This window comes from Thermobia domestica, chromosome 18, assembly GCF_964235325.1.
Source record: "Thermobia domestica chromosome 18, izTheDome1.hap1.1, whole genome shotgun sequence".
NCBI classification, from domain to species: domain Eukaryota; kingdom Metazoa; phylum Arthropoda; class Insecta; order Zygentoma; family Lepismatidae; genus Thermobia; species Thermobia domestica.
In genome coordinates, this window is record NC_137471.1 from 13950496 (window position 1) to 13975495 (window position 25000).

A 25000-nucleotide genomic window follows, 5' to 3' on the forward strand; every position below is an offset into this window, starting at 1 on the left:
CAACATTCTTCTGGGATAAGTATGGAGTCGTACTCATAGACTACCTCCACAACGGTCAAATACTTAATCCAGAGTCTCTACATTAATTACAAAACTGAAAGGAAAATGCAAAGTTCAACGCCACGGAAAATGAAAAGAAAGGAATTCTGTTTTTTCAGGAGAACACATCTGTCCATCAAGCCCCTGCGAACACAACTGAAATTGCATAATCTAGGATTTCAATGTCTAGATCATCATTATTATTCCGCAGATTTAGCTCCGTCTAACTATTACGTGTACTTATTTCCCAAACTTAAATAACACTTGAAAGAACGCCATTTTAGATCTGATAGGGGTGGTGCGAGGAAATCTTAAGATTTTTTAACTTTTCTGCAAAAATTGGAGCACTGCGCAAGGTAGTATATTTACTCTCGGGGAGAGTGTAGAAGAAGTAAAACTTTACCATTCCACGTGCACTCCTTCTGGGTTGGGCTACGAATTTTCCAACAGTCCCTAGTCAATATGGTAGACGTCACTTCAGTACTTTGAAACAAAATAAGTAAGGGAGCACTAGTGTAAACCAATTACTAACTAAAGATCAGCACTCTGACAATACGTTTTATTGGGAATCAATTTAATTCCATAAATTTATTATTATCATTTGCAGGAGGGGAAAACACATTTTTTTTTACCCCCTTCAAAAAATTAAGGCCTGGTAGTTGCAAACTAAGCTGTTATAAGCACATCCTCTGAATATTAAAAGCCGAGAATAATGTTTCAGAAAAAAGAATTATAGAACCTTTAAATAAAAGGATAGGAATGGCGAAAGAAGCCTTTAAAAGAAAGAAAAGTTTTGTGGGACCTTGGACAAAGAGTTGAGAAAAAGACTCATAAAATGCTTCGTGTGGAGTGTTGTACTGTATGGGGCGGAAACGTGGACATTACGTAAAAGTGATGAAAATCGACTGGAAGCCTTCGAAATGTGGATGTGGAGAAGAATGGAAAGAATTAGTTGGGTCGAGCGGAAAACGAATGAGAGAGTGTTAGAAATGGTGGGTGAGAAAAGAACACTTTTAGATATTATTAGGAAGAGGAAGAGAAACTGGTTGGGACATTGCCTAAGAAGAGATTGTATCATGAGGGACGTCCTAGAGGGTATGGTGGCGGGAAAGAGAGGGAGGGGCCGAAAGAGACTACAATTAATGGATGATATTAAAACAGAAAGATCATACGCGAAGACAAAAAGGTTAGCGGAAGACCGTGGAGCATGGAAGCTTCTCAGCTGCAGCAAGTGACCTGCCAATAAAGGCAGAATACCTATGATGATGATGATGATAAATAAAACAAAATATGAAACTTAAAAATTCAAACCTGGATAAATACAAACAAGTTACGTAACTGGTTTACCTTTCTTTTGTTTCCAATCGAAGTTGATCCAATGAGAAGAAAACAAGTCGACCAAATCTACTATTGTTCGCTAGGCACAATAATTAAAAATCATAAGAAGTATAACTATAATTTACTTCAAAAGGAGCTAAATTAGAAAACAGAAATACTCAGACGCTCAAAGAAGAAAGCTTGAGGACTTATCTGCTACATAGTAAATGCATGAGAAGTAGACTACAATTTGACAATGAGCTTGATTATGATACTGATATAAAATACTACATGTAGAATGTTTCAAGATTGTAGGAGTCTGGGGGGGCAGTCTAAGTGACAGTCGGGGGGCAGAAGTAGCTACTAGGGGGCGCTCGCCCCCTTGCCCCACCCTCTGGCGTCGTCACTGTTCTATAGCAATCAAATTGCAAGACATAGGGAAAAATTGCATATTTGTATTTCACATTACTATGAACCTCTATGAATTTACAATTTTAAGTTTCATTCTGTGTTGCTTTTCGGTACATTTTTAATGTGGACAAACGTATTTTTTTTTTTATCATTGTCATGACCATTATTGCTTCATTATTGTTGCAGATTATTTCGTAACTTGAAATTGTAAAATATCATTCAATCCTTTCGGCAAAGCAAACGTGCATACAAATTACCTACTGTGTTTTAAAAGTACAAGAGATTGTTTCTTCGTTCGTTCTTGAGTGATCTTTCCTCTTAGTAAAAAATCGGATACAACTTTCAAAACAGAAAGTGTATTTTTTTAAAATCTGAATCCTATATTTCATTGCAATGTTTATGAAGTTTTAAATTGGAATGAGAAATAACATGTTAAGCATAATGACTTCCACGACAAGAAAAAAAAAGTGATCTAGCTTTCTTCTCTGTGAGATCAGTAATCACAGAAAAAATACCACGGTATTTTATATTTACAAATAATAATAATAATATCTATGAGTGTGCCGCGAGAATTCAAGCTACTCCCGTAGTGTGCCGTAAGTTGAAAAAGGTTGTGAAACGCTGCGTTACAGAGTGTGAGCTCATGTAAAATTGGCCAATTTTGTCAATATGGGGCTTTGACTTGAAGCTCCAAAGTGAGTCGTCAAGAAACGAAAAACTAAAATTACACAAAAATAAATATACATAGATGTTTATTCTTCAAAAAACATATTACGTGCATTTGTTGCTTTTACTGGCATATTTTTTCATGTAGTGGTATATCAAACTTAAAAAAAGAAAAAGAAAAAAGAAAACGAATTCTCACAAATGGATTCTTCCCTCTCGGTCAGTAGTCGTATCGCTGTCTAATTATTGTTTACAGGCTCTGGCTGTTGCTAGGATACGAAAGAGGATAAAGAAAACAATTGGCAGTGGTAGATACAAATATGTACGAGTTCGAAGTGACTTTAAAACTATATTTAAACTCACAATTATCTATGTAGTGTAATACGAGAGTGTTTAGGAAAAGACTTATAAAATGTGAATAGTGTATAAAACTCTTGAGAGATTCACTGTTACATAAATAATAATGATAATAATCAACGATTTTTCTTGGAGACAAACCAGTGATAAACTGATAATCCGTGTCCCTTTAAAAGGGACTCATCGCTCCAAAGTTGATATATTTACTATTGATAATTATATCAAGGTATGTTAATCTATAATTGTATGGGAGTATGTTTAGTGCAAGGTGTCCAGAAGCACGTAAAAATCACAAAATTTACAGGAGAAATTAATGATGCAAGTACTTAGACGTAACAGAACGTAACCAAATCTAACCTAACCTAACCTAAAGTAACCTGAACTAACCTAAACTGACCTAATATTAGTAGAAATAAGCGAAATTCTATAATTTTTTTGGAAAATTATGCTGGATCCGTACACTAATATAACATAAACTAACCGAACCTAACCTAATGTGAACAGAAATTACCAAAATTGTAACATTGGCTTGTGTATAGCCCGCTCCCCCAGTTCTTTGTCACCAGAACTGGAAGTTACTACTACTACTACTACTACTACTACTGCTACTACTACTAGTACTACTACTACTACTACTACTACTACTTATATCGAGAACAGAACCCAACCACCCCCTGCGGGGCTTCTAACCCGTTCCTACTACTAGTACTACTACTACTATTACTACTAACTACCGCTACTACTACTGCTGCTACTACTACTACTACTACCGCTACTACTTCTACTACTACTACTACTACTACTACTACTTATACTAGATATAAAGCTTCCTTACCACAAGATTCACATCTTAAATCTTTATAACATACAATTCCGATTCATTATGAACTAATATGAATCGTTAGAATCAGTATGATTCGTTAAAAATCATGGGGGAGCGGGCTATACTCAATCCGTAACATTTTTAGAGAAAAGAGCTGGACCCCTTCTGCTAAACATAGGCCATTGTATGTAACGAGCGTGCAGGTTTACTTTTGGCACATCACGGATTTACTTCTTATTGTCTCCTAAATTATTTGCACTGGGCGACATGAAAATGTCTCACTTTAAATAAAATTCAAGGAACCACAAGAAGTAATTTTTGAAAAATCACAATTATTTTACGATTTGCATATAAATACAGCGTCCAGGTGTATGACATAAAAACTACAGTACAAAAAACAGAAATGCTATAGAATGCCGAAAAACAGAAATGGACGAATGCTATATCACTGAGTCAGAACAGGGCGAAGCTGTTGGGATCGCGAGATAGCGTGGGGGTACGTCCGAAGAGAGCAAGTGCATCAGCGATAATGGCTATACGCATAAGGAAGTGTAATAAAAACAAGTGGATTTTGGGAATGATACAAGTTTCAATAACACTTGTCATTGTTTCGTACTAGTAGCGCTCCACTTGTAAAGATAAAATACAGCTTCAGTACCATCAAATACCGTCATCTTTCATATGCACTCACTTAATTTATCCGTCGTAAAGCACTTGTAATGGTAATACACTAGTAACTCTACAGTTGTAAACCTAAAATACGGAGAAGTTTGTTCTTTATTTAAATCTTCGAAAATGTGGTGTGCCAGAAGTAAACCAGCACCGTAACGAACTCGCCGCCATAAGGTGTTAGGAGAGTTAGGCTGTTAATTGCAAAACTTATGTTGGGGGGATGGATTTCAGCATGTAGGTGTTACATAGGGTATAGTTCGTTAGGTGGTAGTTAATATCTGTAATGTTAGTTAATTCATTCGTTAGATTATATACACACTGTAATAAAAGCTCGCATGGACGGGTTAATACGTTTGTATGTTAAATTATTGCTTATTAATATATTGAATATGTATATTTTGGCTTTGGCTATTACAAGTGTTACAATGTTGCACGGACGTCTTAACACTAGGATCGTACCTCTCCAACTGACTTATTGGACTAACTTTTTTATGTTTAGTGTATTCAACTACAATGTAGTACCACCAATTTAATTACATTTTCTTTTATGCATACAAAATAATTCAACTGATTTTTACAAAATCTTAAACACTACATCTTCTAATATAAATAAAATAGTATCAAAATCCGCCACATCCATTTCACTAAGTTTCAAGTAATCTCGCAAAACGTGCAGTGTAGCTCCATATACACGCGTACAAAGTCCCATATTTGAATTAGTTTTTTCGTATGAAATGTTCAGCTTTTAAACAAAATTCTGTTTCCATGTTATTCCTTTAGATCAAACATATAACAAGCGATATATAACTCAATTCCGGTTAAAAAAAAAAAAAAAAAAAAAAAAAAAAGATTTGGCAGCCTTTGATACCAGGCGCCTCAAATAAAAAGTTTGTTTGTCTGTCTGTGTGCAGCCTGGGGACCAGACGAGTCGACCAAGAGTTACCAAGTTTTGGTCACGGGTATCTTGGTCCGGGACCCCAGACCAAGACGAAGCGTTTTTGTTTTTATTAAATTCGAACCAGGGGGGGCGTTTACCGGGACCGACTGGAAACCAGACAAGTGGACCAAGAGTTAACAAATTTTGGTCACGGGTATCTTGGTCCAGGCCCCAGACAAAGACGAAGCATTTTTTCAACATTTGAAAAATGAAATGAAATCTTTAAGTTTTACGTCCCACGTTTATGCCGGTTAGGCTAAAGGAGACGGTGATAAGAGATGAGTGAAATGGTGGAATGAAGACAGTGAGAGGAAAACGGGAGAACCCCGAGGAAACCCAAGGGCACGGTGTTTGTCCACCACAAAGTCTACACGGCGCGAGCTGGGATCGAACTAGGGACCCCGAGCGCCGGAGGTGAACGCTCTACCACTGAGCCACCGCGCCTCCTTCAAAATTTGATCCAGGGGGTCTCAGGAGGGGTCGAGACATGTAAAAATAATCCAAAATGACCGATATTAGTGTCAAATTCGTACTTTTCGCGGTCGCTGAAATCAATGGTGATACTTCCATTAGTTATGACTTTCAAATTCAGCTACCATTGTATGCGAGCCGGAGGTCACCTGCAGGGGGGGGGGTTACAGAGACATGTAAAAATAATGAAAGTAACTCCAAAATGACCGATTTTAGTGTCAAATCCATAGTTTTCGCGGTCGCTGAGATAAATGGTGATACTCCCACAGGCGTTGACTTCAAAATACAGCCCCCATGCGAAGCATGGGTATTCCAGCTAGTATGTAATATTTTAACTAATGTTCTTAGATTGAGTTCCAATTGCTTCGCCAAATTTTAGAACATGTAGTAAAAGACACTAAAAACAAACTAGTAGGCGCGATTTAAAAAAAGAAAAAAGAAAAGAAGTCCAAATGCAAATTAAATGTTGAAAAATACAAATATTTAGTTGCTTGAAGGCTTTCCTTGGGATGTATACTTTAATTATTGCTTAGAATCAACTGAATATTTTTCCTTTTTGATAGCTTATTAGATATTTTCATGTACAGTGGAAATATTTTTCATGTACAGTCGCTAAGCCACAGTTTGCGCTCAGTTTCAGACTGTTTTTTAATTTTATAAAAGGTGAAAACTTAGTTGTTTATACTTGGGAAGTTACACAAACATAGTACATGTCGCAAATATCTGTTGTGAATATTTACTTGTAAATTACAAGCTAACTGTACGACACTAGTGTACTCTTGTAACACTACTCCACAGACTATAGTACGCGGAGCGCGAACTGGCGTACGACCTTCAGGGCTGCTGTCACGTTTATCAAACCAATTGCAGCGACGTTGCCAGCGCAATTAAGTGGAAGACTACTTCGGCCGAAACTAAAATAGAAATGTGACGTTTCTCATATAAAACAATAACTCAGAGTTCTAGAATATATTTTTCTGAGAATGTTGATGAAACAACCATGATTCTAGCTTAATTTGTTTGTATTTTGTGGATTTTCTTGTGATTCTTGTTGTGGTTATTGCTTCACCGTGAAAGTTGATTTTTACCGATGAAAATTAGTAATGCTTAGAATGAAAATTATGACTGCATTGACTTAATTTGGGTGTAGGTGAAACATGGAAGCTCTAAAAAGAAACAATGCACTTCGGACGTTGAAAGACTATATGCGAAAAGATAGGAAGACCGTATTGTAAGGGCTCGTGTAAGATGCGAGAAGCTCCAGGAAAAAAGCTTTCAAAGAGGGCGAGAGAATTGAATCTGTCGTTATCAACCTGGGTAACAGGAGTTCTGAAAGTAAAAAAAAAAAAAAAAAAAAAAAAAAAAAAAATGAACGGGAAGCATTAAGGCTTAATTTATTTGGCCTATGTTTAGCAGAAGGGGTCCAGCTCTTTTCTCTAAAAAATGTTAAAATTTTGGTATTTTCTGTTCACATTCGGTTAGTTTAGGGTAGGGTTCGTTAGTTTAAGTTAGATTAGGATAGTTTAGGTTACGTTAGTTTAGTTTAGTTTATGTTGTATTAGTGTAGGAGTCCCGCATAATTTTCCAAAAAATGATAGAATTTCGCTTATCTCTACTAATATTACGTTAGTTTAGGTTAGTTCAGGTTAGCTTACATTAGTTTATGTTAGGTTAGGTTTGGTTACTTACGTTACGTCTATGTACTTGCATCACTCATTTCTCCTGTAAATTTTGTGTTTTTACGTGCTTCTGGACCCCTTGTACTAAACATACCCCATTTATTTATACATTTGCCGATTATGGTCATAAAAGCAATAAGGAGTAGCACCGCTTGCAGTATTTTTGAAGAAGTTACTTTCATTTACAGGGTGTCTACTGGTCATGAAAGTCATGAAAAAGTCATATATTTTGCTTAGTGGTCATGAAAGTCATGAAAAAGTCCTTTATTTACCCAACTGGTCATGAAAATCTGAAATCTCAGAGTATATTTTTATACTTCATACTTTTATACCTCATACTGCATGTACTGAAACAGTTGTATCAGGTCAGTAATTGTGAGAATTTCCCCCACCAGTTAGTGCTGGCTAACTGGTACTTTACTGTCTTCCTAGCTGCTCCCCATTTCATCTTCTAGTCTCTGTAATATAGTAACAACTTTTTACTATCCAACTTTCTGATCTGCTATTTCTTTACTTCTAAGAAATGTAAATTGTGTATTTTTGGGCCTTTAGACTTATGCAAATAATATTATTCGTTTGAGTTTGCAGATTTTAAATTTGATGATCTATTTTTTTAAAACGCAATTTCTTTTGTAATTTGTTTTGTCTTTGGGCAGTTCTCTGAGTGCTTAATTTTAGACAAATTTCTGCTAGATGGATAATTATACTCAGAATTAAACAAATACAGTTGATTTACTGGTAAGAGCAGGCCCGTATTTAGGTAAGTGCTATTCTGTGCTCGAGCACAAGGCGGCAGAATTTTAGATTCTTTCTTCAAGATTCACAATAAGTGATATTTAAGACTAGCAACCCGCATAGTTCCGATGCACCACTGATGGTAGGGGTTTAGTATTACTAATAGTAAATTTTTATCGCCATGGTCATGAAAATTTGAACAAAAAGGTCATGAAAAGTCATGAAAAAGTCATGAATTTACTTTCTGGTATTCCAGTAGACACCCTGATTTAGCAAGTTTTCCTTCTTCTCACCTTGGTTTACTGACCTGAAACACACAACAGTAAAATGTGCTCCACAAGGTATTCTAAGAAGTCAAGATTACATAGGGCGTCCAGCATACATATGTCAGTTTGCTTCTATGTGACCAAGTTCCAAAGTAGACAGTTGATCATCTTATAGAGTAAGAAAGTAATGTACGTCTATGGAAAAATGGAACCCTTATAGAAAAGGGCCCATCATAAGCAGGTGGCAAAGTGTACACATTTTATTGTAGTTTAAAAAATGTGGTTTTATATACCTAAAATTCTAAAATGGAAACGGTTTACTATTCTCGTAAACACGGTAATAGAAACCACAGACAGTATATAAATATATTTCATTCAATCAGGAAAAGGGATATAGTTCACTTCAACATTAGTGTTCTTTTGTCTTCCTAAAACTACTGGTTTCTCTCCTTTGTACTGGCAAGGTTCTAGAACACAAATACCCTTTTCCCATTTAGCTGTAATAAAGACAGAAAACAACGTGCCCTGCGGGACTTTAACCCGCCTTCACTCGCTGACGCTCGCTCGGCAATACTATGTGAATTAAATATTAAACTTTGGCACAGAAAGGAACCAACCTAGCTACTAACCTATATGGGGAACCTGTGTTCTGGAACCTTCCCTTTGTACCATTTCCGCAATTCACTTTAAATTCTTTGGAAATTAGCAGTATAGAATAATGAAAGAGGAAGCATGCAGTAATCATCTTTGATCAGTGTAACTAAGGAATTATTATTATTATTTTCCAGGCAAGCTATCCACCATTCTTATTCGAAGTCTTTTTACAATCACCGGTAGTGAATGCGAGCAGTAAATGTACTTTTACTGAGGAAGACATCGTGTTTGAGCTGGAGAAGGCGGAACCTGGACAATGGAAACAGTTGGAAGGAGACCTCACCCGAGACGAGAAAATGCAGTTACGGGAACAATTTATAAATAAAGCTCATGAAAATGCTGAAATCGAAGGAAAGCAAAAAAGAGGTAAAATAATAATAATAATAATAATACATGAAAAGTATTTATTTACCAGAGTTGTGTGTTCTCATTAGCAAACGAATTGGAGGCAGACCAACGAAATAAACTTCGCTCAGTAAAACTTCTTTTAGACAATTAACAGATGTCGTCGAGTACTAGCCGCCGAAATGAAGTGACCGTGACTCGCATGCACATCGGATATTCTCATCTAACAATCTTTTTAGTGTGTGGCGCTAACCGTCAATACTGTGTCGTCCCACGGAGTATTCGGCACATTCTCGTAGAATGTCCAGAGTACTCAGGCTCAAGGGCGCCCATGTTGCTTTTTCGAGGAGGGGGCAGTATAAGCATCATTTCAAATGTAGTCTCAAATTTTGCGGTAAATATTTTTAAACATCTTTTTACTTTTCGATCTTCCGAAGTACAATTTCCTCTAGAGGGGGCCAGCGCCCCCCCCCCCTGATGGGCGCCCTTGCTCAGGCCTCAGAGAACGGTTAAAAAGATGTTAATCAGGTTTTGGGAGATAATGTGATCTTTTGGCATTGTATTTTCAGCTTTATTGGTGGGATTGGAACAGTTAACGTTTTCTTCTAAGGATTTTTTTCTTTGTATATGTTGGTTGCTTTAGCTATTTTTAAGTTATTTTCCTCTTATATATTTTTTTTCTACTTAGTTTCTCATTCTTTGAGTCTTTCTAAGAATTTCGTTTTAATTACTTGTTATATTTATATAATCTCCTAATTTGTAGAACCTTTATGAACTATACATTTTTAGAAGTTTTGTTTTGAATTTTTAATATGTAGCATGTATCGTAAGCCATTAAGCTTATTGGAACGAGAAGAAAAAGCCTACCTTCAGACATCTCATTAAAATAATTCAATGAAATCTTTGAGTTTTACGTCCCACAGTTATGCCGGTAAGGCTAAAGGAGACGGTGATGATGAGAGATGAATGACATGGTGGAATGAAGAAAGTGGGAGAACCCCGAGAAAACTCACGCACACGGTGTTTGTCCACCACAGACAGTAGATATTTCATTCAATCAGGAAAAGGGATGTAGTTCACTTCAACATCAGTGTTCTCTTGTCTTCCTAAAATTACTGGTTTCTCTCCTTTGTACCGGCAAGGTTCTAGAACACAAATGCCCTTTCCCATTTAGCTGTAATAAAGACAGAAAATAACGTGCCCTGCGGGTATGGTTGTGTTTTGTCCACCACAAATAATAATAATTATATTTATTTGGAATATAATATGCAGGCTCTGAAACGATTATAACATAGTTCTTGATATACCTCGGGAGTTCCGTGAAGGTAATCAGAAAAGTAACAAATGGAATCGAAGATAATAAACAGGTTGGGCTAGGTAGTACCATTTAAATCACTTTCTTTGATGTCCTCCACAAATTTTACGTGCCAGAGACGCCAGTGGTCTTGAACATAGTTGTATAACAGTATACATGGAAATTTCCTTTCTATGATGTGAATATGAACGTTTTTCTTATTGCAGAGAAGAAATCTAATTTGCAGCGTTTAGCAGTTAGGCAACAAATCAACTTAGACACCAAACAACGTGAAACTATTGAAACGATAAGAAATCATGAACGTGACGTTGCAATGAAGGATTTGGAAGAATGGAAGTGTAAACAAATATCTCAGGAATCGTCAGGTATAGTAAGGATTGTTTTAAATACTTTACTTTTTAAGTATTTAATGTTATAGGGTCAGTGGGGTTAATTATGAGACAGATTTCACAACTTTTCCACGTCACTCAGCTTACATTAGTTTTGAAAGCAGTTAACCTAGGCAGCAGTTTATGGTGCCAATAGAGTAACAATTTACTGACAAGAAATTTCGTGTCGTCTCGTAAGTTGATGAGTAAATGTCAAGCTGTGTGCTGTTTGATTACTCGAAAAGGGTAATTATGAGACACCTATTGTCTCCAGCTTTCTGTAGGTGATATTGATGTATGAAGGAATCCAGTTGTGAGACAAAGAAGTCTTCGTTATTTTGTGTTTATTACATAAAGATATACAAATATTCAGCTTGAGTTAGAAGAAAATAACTAAAGAAGGTAGAAATAGCTACTGAGGTTATTCTAAACATTTTTGTGAGTTGACTATAATAGGCCTGGTAGGCTAATAGGCTATATTAGATAGTTTCAGGTTACAAAACAGGTTTATGAACCGAATTTAGACCAAGCTCTAAGCTGTTTACTAGAAAACAACTTAGGCTACTTCTATTTATTTAAGTTTTAGTACATTGATATGCAGCCTAGGTTATTTTCAACAAAATGATGTAGGTTTATAACTTTAAAAGTTACTAAAAAAAACAAGATTATAGGACTACCTAAAATACAAAATACAGCTTCTTTCAAACTTGGATTCCAGCATGCGTCTCATAAGTACCCTGCATATAAGCAAAATGAGATACAACAACAAAAAAAAATTGTAACTCTGAAACAAAAGCCCAAGATACAAATTCAACTTAACATGTAACTGCTGACCTATCAGGCTTCAACCAACACACATTGGTTTCACAACAGTGATATTACTGCACGAGTAGATATAAAAGGTAATGATAGGATTTCAAATTTGAAAACAATTTGTTTTGAATTAGTTTCTTTAAAAAAAAAAAAATGTACATCCAAACTTTTGTAAACCGAAACTTAAAAATGTAGACAGAGCATTGCGAAGGATGTTATTAAATGCCTGTGCTCTTAATTTGTATTTATCGTACAAGATTGAAGATTGAAAGAGGCGCGGTGGTTCAGTGGTAGAGCGTTCACCTCCGGTGCTTGGGGACCCTGGTTCGATCCCAGCTCGCGCCGTGTGGACTTTGTGGTGGACAAACACCGTGCTCATTGGTTTTCTCGGGATTCTCCCGTTTCCTCCCACTTTCTTCATTTCACTCATCTCTCATCATCACCGTCTCCTTTAGCCTAACCGGCATAACCGTGGGACGTAAAACTTCATTTCATTTTTCATTTTCAAGATTGAAGATCAGTGAGGGGTGTCTCGTAATTACTCTTCATAGGCAGTGTCTCATAATTATCCTCACTAACCCTATACTTTCGCAGGTGTCATTTAGTGTACGTACCAGTATATCACTTCATCATTTCCATGTTTCTCTGAAAGTAAAAAAATCAAATCCATTGCATTAACCTGATTGCTCAACTGCAGTTTGTGGTCGTTATTCACAGTAAACTACCCTTTCTGAATAGAACTCAAGCGCAGGAGAACCAATTATATGTAAAACAAAATAACATAGAATTTAACCTTTACTGCGGACCAAAATATAAGTAAAATACTAGTGTCGGACATCAGTATGTCTTCCATCAGAAGTCAGAACAGGTTAAAAACGCGTTAAATTCACATTAAGGTGTATTAAACAGAAACACACACACACACAAAATAGCTTTGACTGCCATGATTAGAGTGTTCGTTGTTATCAAACCTTTCGAATGATTTAGAAAACCATGTAATTCAGGATGTTAATACAGTAGAGCGTCGATTATCCGAACGTCGGTCAACCGAACGACCTCTTAACCGAACTGTGTACTCGCTCGCACCTGTTACTCTCCCACCCTACCGTCCATCATCCCCCTCACTCCCAAACCAAGTTTCCCACAGTAGTCGCCGCACTGAGCCACCGCTGGCGGAACATTGCTTCTAATGGGGCCTTCATAAGCCGCCAGTCGCTGTGTTTCAACAATCAGCACACTTCTGTCAGTTTGGCACTGGCTGTAGAAGTAGCGGCAGTATCAAAGCTGTTCACAGCAACAGCTGCACCAGCTTAGAGTTGAGGCGTGCCGCTCCGCGCATGGCAAATAAACATGTACAGTTCGATTATCCCAACAAACCAGTTTTCCGAACACCCATGTCCCCCAATTACTTCGGATAATCGACGCTCTACTGTACTTGGGTTGTAAGTGAATTACTGGCAACACTTGCGGAAGGCAAGTATGTGCATGATTGTAAACAAGAAGGGTTTGGAAGTTGGTAGTTTGATATGTGCCGTGCCAAAAGAGGTCGGAAGAATGAGTAGTTGTAGTGTTGTGGGTGATTGAAGCGACTGGTATAGCATGTTTATGAAACCTGAACAGCGTTCTTGGATAAAAGTATAAGTAATCCGTTGAAAAAAAAAAAAAAAAGCACAACAGTGTCATGGAGATTACAAGTAGCGTGTATCAACGATGCGGTGGTACTTTATGAGTACAGTACTGACCGAGAACAGTCAGGAGATTGGGCTTGTAACGGTCGGTCTCTTGTCCGTACCGAAAGAGCAAATGCTAGGTTTCCTTCAAATTGTCACTAAACTGTCAGGGAAGTTAACTATGTGGCATATTCTGAAAGATAAACTGCATTGCTCGTTAGCACTGTTGGGATATTGGCAAGAAAAGCTTAACTAATGGTGCCTACAAACTGTATACATGGAGATAGTTTGGATTCTGTACAAATACAGGATAAAATAGCAAAATAGTTTTGTGATTTCGGTAAAAAAGAAAAAATAGCCTTATCTTATAGGTACGTTGGTAAAAAATGAAATGAAATCTTTGAATTTTACGTCCCAGGATTATGCCGGCTAAGCTAAAGGAGACGGTGATGATAAGAAATGAATGAAATGGTGGAATGAAGAAACGGGAGAACCACGAGGAACCCCACGCACATGGTGTTTGTCCACCACAAACAGGGACGTACGCAGGATTTTATTTCGGGAGGGGTCTAAAGCGTTTCGGGGAGGTCCAAATACAATTTGAGGCTAAATTATATGAAAATTTCTAAAATTGCCCCTAAAAGTCGACTACACTTTTAAAAAGTCGGGATTTCGGGGGGGGGGCTCCGGACCCCCAGGACCCACCCCTTGCGTACGCCCCTGACCACAAAGTTCACTTGGCGAGAGGGTGCGTTGGTAGTTATAAGTATTGGAAGCTAAAATATTCAGTTTTAAATAAAACATATTTTTGCTGTTACAGAAGTCTCTACTTCTGTATATAATATACTAAACCTAAAACTCACGTAAGTGTAACAGAAGATTTATCTAAATTTTCATAAAACAAAAAAGTTAATAGATAGCAATAAAATGTTGGTTTGGAATCGATATAGCGTCTCAAAGAAACATAATCACCACCAGCAACACTCTACCGAAGCCGTAAGTGATTGAACTTTACTAGTACCTCAATGCTGATTTCCATATAGCAAAACAGCTTTGGTTCGATTACCGATGGGGACACTCGGTCGAAAAAGTATAACAGCGTTTATAGGTCAGCCATCCTGACTGAGGTTTTCGTGGGTCTTCCTCATTCACACGAGAAAAATACCGGGATAGTACCTAACTAATGGTCCCAGGCCACGTCCTTCCTTTCCCATTCTCTCTTTCTTCCAATTCCACGAAAAACACGAAGAAAAAACTCATGAAATCTGGTATTTATGGTTCATATCGTTCGGATTCCACGTTAATCAGTAGGTCCCGTCTCATATAGCCTCGCTGCTGAAACGAACGTTAAACTTTAAATCAACTCAACTCTGATATCTATGGCTTTTCAGAAGATACGATATGCTTGGCACAAAGAATTTTCTTTTAAGGAATACAAACTTGTCATTGACTGATATGAATTCAGTAGTGGTGACGCAGGAGAAAGAAAAAAAAATGAAATGAAACTTTTGAGTTTTACGTCCCACGGTTATGCCGATTAGGCTTAAGGAGACGGTGATTATGAGAAATGAATGAAGAAAACGGGAGAACCCCGAGAGAACCTACGCACACGGTGTTTGTCCACCACAAAGTTCACTTGGCGCGAGGTGGGATCGAACCAGGGACCCCACGCACCAGAGGTGAACACTTTACCACTGGCCCTTGTAGGAGAAAGAGGGCGGCATAATAATGACAGGGGTGAGAAATGGGAGGATTGGCTAGTCGAGTATAAAAGTGAACCATGAATGACGAATAATAATAATAATGATTGGATTGCATGTGATAATACTATTAAACTGTTTGGGCAAGATGTCGAGATGTGATCGTGACTCGCTTGCGTATCGGACACACTTGTCTCACGCATCCCTATTTTGTGCTTCGGATCAAGCGTCCGTATAGTGAAGACTGTATCATCTTCCTGAGTACTCGCCAAATTTTTGTAGACTATCCGGAATAGTCAGACCTTAGAGAATGTTCAGGACTACCTAACAATATTAACTAGGTTTAGGGGATAACACTGTTTTAGTAATCGTATTGTCGCCTTTATTCGTGCGATTGAAATAGTGAACGTTCTCTGGAGCATTTGTTTTGAGCTTTTACATGTGCTGTTTATTTTATTTATATTTACTATTTCTCGTTATACGAGGTGTGGCAATTAAATAGCGAGACTGCTGTCATAAATGTGATGTATTGCAAAGAAAGTTACAATTAACTGTTATCCCCTTCAATATACTCCCCTCCCCTATACACCGCTGCATACGTGCCTTCCATTGTTCAAAGCAATGCCGTAGATCATCAGATGTCACCCTGTTCAACAACTCTGCAGTTTTTCGTTTCACCTCTTCCATAGACTGAAAATGTGTTCCCTTCAATGCACTTTCCACTTTTATTAATAGATAAAAGTCACAGGTAGCCAGGTCTGGGGAATACCGAGGATGGTTGAGCACAGGAATGCGCTTGGCTGCTAAAAACTGCTTCACAGAAAGGGCATTATGGGCAGGCGCATTGTCTTGGTGGAGGATCCATGCATCGTTCTTCTACAAATCCGGTCTCTTCTTCCTTATTCTTTTCCTCAGCTTGATTAGGACTTCTTTGTAGTAGGTCTGATTCACCGTTTGACACTGAGGCACTCATTCAGTCATGATGATACCCCTGATATCGAAAAACACGATGAGCATTGCCTTCACTTTCGACTTTCTCATTCGTGCTTGTTTCATTCTTGGCGATATGGGAGTCTTCCGGTGCATGGATTGACTCTTAGTCTCTGAGTCATACTGGAAAATCCATGTTTTATCACATGTAATGACACGTGTTAGCAAGTCTGGTTCTGCTTTGAATCGTTCCATGACGTCACAGCAAATGGTCTTTCGAATGTCTTTTTATTCCTGAGAGGTTTTTCGGGAAAATTTTTGCACAAACTTTTGTCATGTTTAAATTGTCATGCAAAATTTGTCTTACTGTCTCTTTGTTAATGTTCGTCATATCTGCGATCATCCGAATGCTCACAAGGGAACCTTCCGAAAATGATAGTTGCAGTGAAAGATGTGACCTATGCCAATTGAAAGAGCTGTAACAGAGATGATCATTCCCAAAAAAATAGCTGCCCATAGCAATAGGTTCAAGAAATATAAGGAGTGGAAGTTCGGGAAATAGCAAGGTTGGACAAGGGGGGAAAAGTGCAAATTCAGCGAAAAAGGGGGCACGGCAAAATACAATGCTGACAAGTGCTGTATAGAAAGAGACTTGCCTAGGGAACAAATGAAGGCCACCAGTGGGGTTAACAGTGTTGCCAACTGCAATGAAAAGTATATGTTTTGCAAAGAGCACTATATGAAGTGAGTGCAATATTCAGTGTCAACCTGTCATTTAGAACATAAGATATGACGTGTATAACCAGTGGTACAATCTAACAAAAGAAAAGAGAAAAACAGAAGTACGAAAAATACGGAAAAGACGGAGTTGGCCATAATGCGCAACATTTGATCACGAGCTGTGCATATTAGAATGAACAAAACAAGAAAGTACTACTTTCTGTCAAACTTGGCCAAAACACGTTGGCATAAAACACACTTAAATCACTCTTTCGCATGTTTGCGGTTGTATTTGGGAAGGCCTTAATATTCGGAAAGTCTTTGGTCTTCTGGGGAAATGTTCCTTTGCCTTCTGCCTTTTACACATACATTGGTGACAAGAGAGTTCCATCAGCAGAGATGACAGGCATTATCATATACGATTGTAGTGAAGACGTGATGACGAAAGAAACCTAACTGATGTGCAACTTGTTGATTCTTGTACAGCGAACAAAGACACCAACTTGCTCTACGAGCATGTACCATCCGGAGTGAATTTCAAAGTTGAGCTGATCCCTCCTGGTTGTACGGGTCTGATACAACCACTTGATGTTTATGTTTTTAGTCCATACAAGAACTTTGTGCGCTACGTTACAGAGCTTGTGTTATCAGATACTCACTTTAACATTTGGTCCCGCGAGAATTTTCTGAAACTTCAAGCCGTAACCCATTACCAGTTTACGGAATGTTTATTCAAGCCTTTGATTATGTTTGGTAACTACAGGTGTGGATATGTGATAGAAAGACCACCAAAGGTTCCGACACCTCTAGAGTACTGTTTCAAGACATTCATAGGCGATCATCGTACCATGTGTGACGGATTGGCAGTATTCCGCTGTGCTCACTGCAAATGTATCTTCTGTTTGGACCATTACCTCATCGAACAATTCCACGTACAATGTTGACAAGCATGCACAAATGATGCGAAGGCTAATGCCTATTGCCGGAATGTTCCTTTTGTGAAGGAGTGGCCTAACTATATTAGAATTGTCTGGATTTCCAAGGCCAGTGTTGCCAACTTTGGAACTCGTTTTTCTTTTCGACTCTAGGTACGTCGGTTTCCTGCATAGTTGGTGTTTTCTTGTTTTGTTCGTTCTAATATGCACAGCTCGTGATAAAATATGGCGCATTATGGCCAACTCCGTCTTTTCCGTATTTTTCGTACTTCTGTTTTTTCTATTTTCTTTTGTTAGATTGTATCACTGATTATACACGTCATATCTTATGTTCCACATAACAGGTTGACACTGAATATTGCACTCACTTCATATAGTGCTCTTTGCAAAACATATACTTTTCATTGCAGTTGGCAACACTGTTAACCCCACTGGTGGCCTTCATTTGTTCCCTATTGTGGCAAGTCTCTTTCTATACAGCACTTGTCAGCATTGTATTTTGCCGTGCCCCCCTTTTTTTGCGGAATTTGCACTTTCCCCCCCTTGTCCAACCTAGCTGTTTCCCGAACTTCCACCCCTTATATTTCTTGAACCTATTGCTATGGGCAGCTAATTTTTTGGGAATGATCATCTCTGTTACAGCTCTTTCAATTGGCATAGGTCACATCTTTCACTGCAACTATCATTTTCGGAAGGTTCCCTTGTCAGACATCTGTCTTTCCGCACAAGTTCATTAAATTTTTGAACATTTTCGTCCGTTCTTGAACTCAAAGGGCGGCCGGGTCGTTCATCACAGGCTGTCTACCAGTCAAGGAAAGTCAGGGAATGTCATTATGTGTCAGGGAAAAATCTTTCCCAGGACCTCTATAATGGGAACTGTTGGATATTGAGAGTGGCACAAAGTGCTTTTAAATGCTACACATACAGTTGAGAAGTTGAAGATAATATATAGCATGTGATAACAGAAAGATAAATGAATGTTCCAGACAAGGGTCATGGAAGATTATAAAAGTTAATTAAGAAGATTAAGATTATGATTTTTAGTTTTATGAGATACGATTGATGTGAAGACTCGTGATTATAGAAACGGTTCAGATATAGAATAAAGTAGCTCGCGGTAGCTCGGGCTACGGTCTCGCACCTCATAAACCTACAAGCATGCCAAATTTCGTCATTATGGCCCTATCGGAAGTACCAAGATTTTGGATGCTCTTGAAATTTTCGTTTCAAAAAAGGAAATTACAGCAATTACAGCAGATGGAGTAAAGAGGCAATACACATCTTTCCCCAACCTTGAAAGTTAATTTGGAGTCCTTTTCAAGAAAAGCAGACAAGTTAGATCAATTATACTTGCAACTCCTCAAAGGCAAAGAGGAATATAAACAACTGTGTCATTTTGTGAAGAAATGCCTTATTATATCTCATGGAAATGCCTGTGTGAGTCTGGCTTCTCAGTAAACAAAGATATCTTATTACCTAATATTCAAGAAGTGTCAGTTATTGCACAACGTCTAGTGTATGATAATGTTCTTAAATTGGGAGGCATTCTGAGCATCGAAATTAGGAAGCTCATGACACGTTATGTCTGAAATGCATCACAAAAAAAGAAAGGAAGCATTAGCAGAAAGTCATCTTCAGAAGCAACAACTGAAGGACGAACAATCAGAGCAAAAACGAACGGCTCACAAAATCAAAGAACTTGAAGCTAAGAAAGCCAAACTTCAAGAAAACACTGACCAGGAGATTGCTAAATTAGACAACCAGATAGAAGTGTTGCAGAAACTGTAAAGAATCTGGCTAACATTGTGAAGTGCATGTAAATACAGTTTTAAGGTTGTAGATTTGTTCGTGAACATTAATACTACTCATTGTAAGTTATGTATGTATGTATGTGGAAGATTGTATAACGTCTGTGATAATGGTCTAAGTTATGTGATATGTGTAAACAAGAAAGTTATTGTATATTAGGAAAACCCATTTCCAAAAGTTTCTGCATTTAAATTCTATTGTGGTGTGATGACTAGATAATAAAAAATAAATAGGAGTGGAAAGGGTAGCTGTGAGGGGTGAACTAAAATAGTCATAAATTACAGATAAATGAATTTGGTTCGTTTGTGCGTTTGTAGAATATTGTATAAACATATAAACGATGATGAAAACTTACAGTTCACTTTAAATGTAAGTTATTTTTCATGAGTTATACTAAGAAAAAAATTAGCGACAGAGTCAGGGAAAATTATAATTTTGTCAGGGAATTTGATTATGCTTGCTTGGTAGACACGCTGCATCATCTTCAACCTCCTCCCTACCTACTGAAAATCGTTTATGCCATTCGAAACCTCGCACACGTGACATAGCATTATCACCGTACACCTCTTCTAACATTGCACAACATTCCGTCGGTGTTTTATTTATTTATTTATTGATTTCACCAGAAATTCGATGTTAATGCGTTGCTCAACTTGACTGTTCACCATGATTCCGGAACTACTACAGAACTGTCTTCTTCATGCAAGCCTACAAAGAAAAGAAAAGCTTTCAGAATCATGAAACAAATAGTGGCTGCTCATATGAAGGTTCAAGATCAACAACACATCATTAGCTACCCCCCTCCCCCCACGATCCTGCGCGACAGGAGGTGGGCAATCTCGTTATTTAATTGCCACACCTCGTATGTTTTCTAATTTGTTATTCTTTTACTTTTTTTCACTACCCCTGCTTTAATTTAGCTTGTGTTTGTTTTATTATGTTATTTAATCGAGTTTACGTTCCATGTACAGTCAGCGACAAAAGTTCTTTCCGTTTGATGAAATTGGTTTCGTAAATAACTTCAGAATGGAAGGATAATTTGAGTACAGTTTTCAGTAAATTAAAAAAAGAGTGTAATTTTCTGTACGTTACAGCCGTGAAACTCGGTGAAACTGTGTATATTCTCTGATAGCTTTTCCCAACATAAATTTTACCAAACGGGAAGAACTTTTGTCGCTGACTGTACATTTTGCGTTCAAGTTTCATTTTTGATCATTCTTTTTTATTGTTTTGGGAGGTGTTTTATGAGGTCCATGTGTTGACCATTGGCCTTTTCGTGACAGATAAGAATAGCTTTGCTGCTGACGTTCCTATTAAACAACACAACAGGATACATCCGATAGAGTACCTCGTACAGGAGTTGATACACGCTACTTGTAACTTTTTTTTTTTTTTTTCCACGGCCCACTTAGATTTTTATCCAAGAGTGGTGTTCAGGTTTCAGAAACATGCAGCATCAGTCGCTTCAATCATTCACAACACCGTAAATACTATTCACCTTTACGGACTACTTTTAGTACTCAGGGCTCATAGCAAGTCTCTCTCTCTCTCTCTCTCTCTCTCATATATATATATATATATATATATATATATAACTAAAAGTTACTTTTTTACAAGTTTGTCACTAAAGGTTACTTTTTGGGAGGGTAAAGTAATTTTTTTTCATGTGATTTATGTTCTGCATTGACAATTTGCTAAGAAAAATATTATAAAACTGAATGAAAAAAGCAAAAAAATTGTTACTTATTCTTCTTCTGAAAACTTTAGTACTTGCTGCCACATGTGAACCAAGTCAGCTTTGTTTTCACTTCAGCCTTTTATTCTTTCTAAAGCAGAGTGGGTGGGTGGTAGTTGCTTAAGTTGTCAAGATGGGTTTGAGAGCCCTTCTGTGTCTATTCTTTCTTCTAGAACCGTGCAAATATGCAATTAATAATGAACCTCTAAACACAAGTAATCCATTTTTTTTATTAGCTGAAAAAACTTAAGTAAAATGATTTTTAATCTTAACATGTTAAAACATTATGTATTCCAGCTATGATCCAGCCGGCCCTATGTTGGTTGAAAATAATAATAATAATAATAATAATAATAATAATAATAATAATAATAATAATAATAATAATAATAATAATAATAATAATAATAATAATAAATTTATCCCTAAGTTTGGTATCAAGGTTTAAAGTTACTTTTTGATGAGATTTTGGTCACGTTTTTACGTGCTTTTGGTCACTTTTCAACTATTTAGAGGAGACGAAACCACTTTTTGATGAGATTTTGGTCACGTTTTCACTTGCTTTTAGTCACTTTTCAACTATTTAGAAGAGACCAAACCACTTTTTGATGAGAATTTGGTCACGTTTTCACGTGCTTTTGGTCACTTTTCAACTATTTAGAAAAGACAAATCACTATGAGCCCTGAGCACTCTACATATCAAACTATCAACTTCCAGACCCTTCTCACGCACAATCATGCATATACTTGCCTTCTGTCAGTGTTGCCAGTGCTTTATTTCCAACTTAAGTATTAACCTGTTGAATTAATAGGCTTTAGACTGACCTTGAAACTCAGTGAAGGTCAGGGCTTAGGGAAATGTTTCAGAATATGCCTCAAAGCAGGGAAATTGCTATTTCACCTTTTTTTTTTTTTTTTAATACGCCCCTCAGAACGTACGAAAAACACCTCAAAGAATGAAGATAAATTCAAAAAGAATATAATAAAACAGGTAAAAAAGAAACTGTCTTTAGTAATATAGATCGTGAGGAGAGCCGAAAGGTGTTAAAACGTCAAGCTTTGAAAGAAAAAGAATAAATTAAATTTTTAAAATCAAATGCTACAGAAACTAGTAAGTTAAATTTGTGGATTGTAAGATAAGTCCAAATTATAATAACATGTTTACGTTTATGTTTATAAGTGTATTCAGGATTCAAAAATATTCAACGTACCGTTATTGTTTGGTGCAGGTGTTTTATGGTATTCCAAATACGGGAAATTTACGTTACAATAAGAATGTAAGCTTATACTGGATTTGAAAGGAAAGCGTTGATCGTCTATGGCAGGGTTTCTCAACCTGGGGGTCATGAAGATAAGAGGAAGAGATAAATATAATTAGAATCGAATACTGGAAAACATTTTTAAATATTATTTTGAATTTTGTTCTGATAGACATCTTTTCATTTTTATACATACTGTTATGAACAACAAAAAAATAGGTCTACTAAACCTTTTCAACAGGTGCAGAGTTGTTCAAAAATCAATTTAAATGAAAGAGGTATGATATGAAACTAATAAGAACAGCATATTGAAATACAATCAAAATAGAAAGCTAATAAGATACTTGAGCATGGTGTGATTTCACTAGTGCGGCAATGCCCAGTTTAATCTTCGTGACGCACATTATCAAGTCATTTCAAATACTCAATAACTTTTTTAACAACTGTCCAAGTTTTCTTTAACCAAAATTAGAAATCACTATTTTTTTTATTGTATGACCCAAAATTAAGGGAGTTTTGAAGTTTTTAAAATTTTCAAACGGCCACCAGTTTGAAAAAGTATGACTGATCGGATTCGGTATTTGTAATATGAATAAACTGACTAAATTTGGTTTTAATCCATTCGCTTTCAGGGAAGTTACTATATCCACTATATATAAGGAATGGGTCCTACTATTATAGAAATAGATGGATATCGTGAGATCTCCGCAATAGGTATATTAAAAATCCCACAAACAAGCTTATTACAAACTTGAAATTATAAGGGGGTCGCTGACAAGAGGATGTGATAAAATGGGGGTCGTAGTAGGAATTAGGTTGAGAACCACTGGTCCATGAGGACGGTAAAAGTCTGTTAAGATTATTATTATTACTATTACTATTATTATTATTATTATTATTATTATTATTATTATTATTATTATTATTATTATTATTATTATTATTATTATTATTACTTTCAAGAAGTTATTTATTTTGAACATATTTTACAGCCTGTTAAATGTTACAGCATAAGTGATATGTGACCTTACCTATTAATATAATCAAATATATGCTATTCCATAAACAATAAAACTTATATTTACAATTATATATTATTTATTTATTTATTTCTTAAACTTGTAGGGAAGGATGATACGTCAAAGAAGGACAATAATAATGCAAATCAGGGCAAGGTGAAAAAGTTCAATATTCCTACGTATCGTATGAAAGAAATGTTTCACTCAAGGAGTAGAAGATTTGTTGAAAATGATCTCTTAACTGACGTACCTTCTCCACGGCAATCTGGGAACATTCGTATTTCTTTTACGCCGAGAGTATTTCCAACACCCAGCAGAGAGTCTAAGCATGAGGAAGAGGAGGAAGTAAGTATCTAATCCACGGTATGTTACTGGCTACCTAGCGAAAATAATTGAATTTTCCTAAACAGTACAGAGTTAGCCTAAATGTTTCATCGGTTTCAAAGCACTGTTTAATGACAAGTATACGACGGGTTATACATGTAAAGATAGATACAATCACCAAGTTTAAAAAGCCCGCCTCGTGGCTGGCGTGCACGCTAAATGCCAGACCTGTGACTTCACTCTACAAGATGGCGGCAATGCAGAAGTGTTTGTGTTGGTTTCGCCAGTTTCGTGATATCCTAACATTTGCTAATGTTATAACACCTAACTCCAGATGATTATGCCCGCCAGTTGGAGTTTTGTACCCGAATGCAGCAAGCTATGGAAGATGACGGTAATTTTGCGGGAATATTGATATATATATATTCAGCAATTGTCCGACTTTCCAACGCAAAATGCTTTGGTGACCAGGTGCAGCTTTTCGTATTTGCATATGAATGCATGCTTAACGTTCGTAACCAACTAACACTCTCCTACATTGCCACCATCTTGTAAAATGCCGTCACAGGCCTGCCATCTAGCGTGAACGCGAGCCACCAGGCGGGCTTTTTAAACTTGGTGAATGTTTCTATCTTTTCATGTATCATCCGTCTTTGCACGTCACGTTCTTGTCATTAAACAGTGCTCTGAAACCCGATGAACCGTTTAAGCTAACCCTGTATTCCGTATATATTCCCTTGCGAACTGTTATAACACTTGAATGAAATTTGTTTCTAACACTTACTTATTAAGATCAGAGCTATTTCTCCACAGCTTTTATGCTAAACAATTTTTCTTCTTCGTCGTCTTCTTCTCGGGTCAGTAATCTTTCGATTGGCTTGACTTTCCACTCTTCCCTATCAAGAACCAGACTTTTCGTGTTCATGTACTTTTTCTTCCCTACGTTTTGTATTATTGTTTGACACAACTTTCCACTCTTCCCTGTTCTGAGTCAGACTTTTCATTTACATGTACTTTTCTTCCCTGTATCT

At 37.0% G+C, this 25000-nt stretch overlaps 1 protein-coding gene across 1 annotated transcript in view; it reads left to right on the forward strand.

Annotated features, from left to right (window-relative positions):
• The first annotated feature begins 2716 nt into the window (after positions 1-2716).
• The window catches only part of LOC145676024 (dynein axonemal assembly factor 4-like), a 31876-nt gene continuing 9592 nt past the window's right edge, over positions 2717-25000 (forward strand). The window contains exons 1-4 of the mRNA XM_081746867.1: positions 2717-3016; positions 9162-9393; positions 10894-11052; positions 23752-23990. Of these exons, the coding sequence (XP_081602993.1) occupies positions 2897-3016; positions 9162-9393; positions 10894-11052; positions 23752-23990 (750 nt within the window). The 5' untranslated portion in view covers positions 2717-2896. The remainder of the gene's footprint in view (positions 3017-9161; positions 9394-10893; positions 11053-23751; positions 23991-25000) is intronic.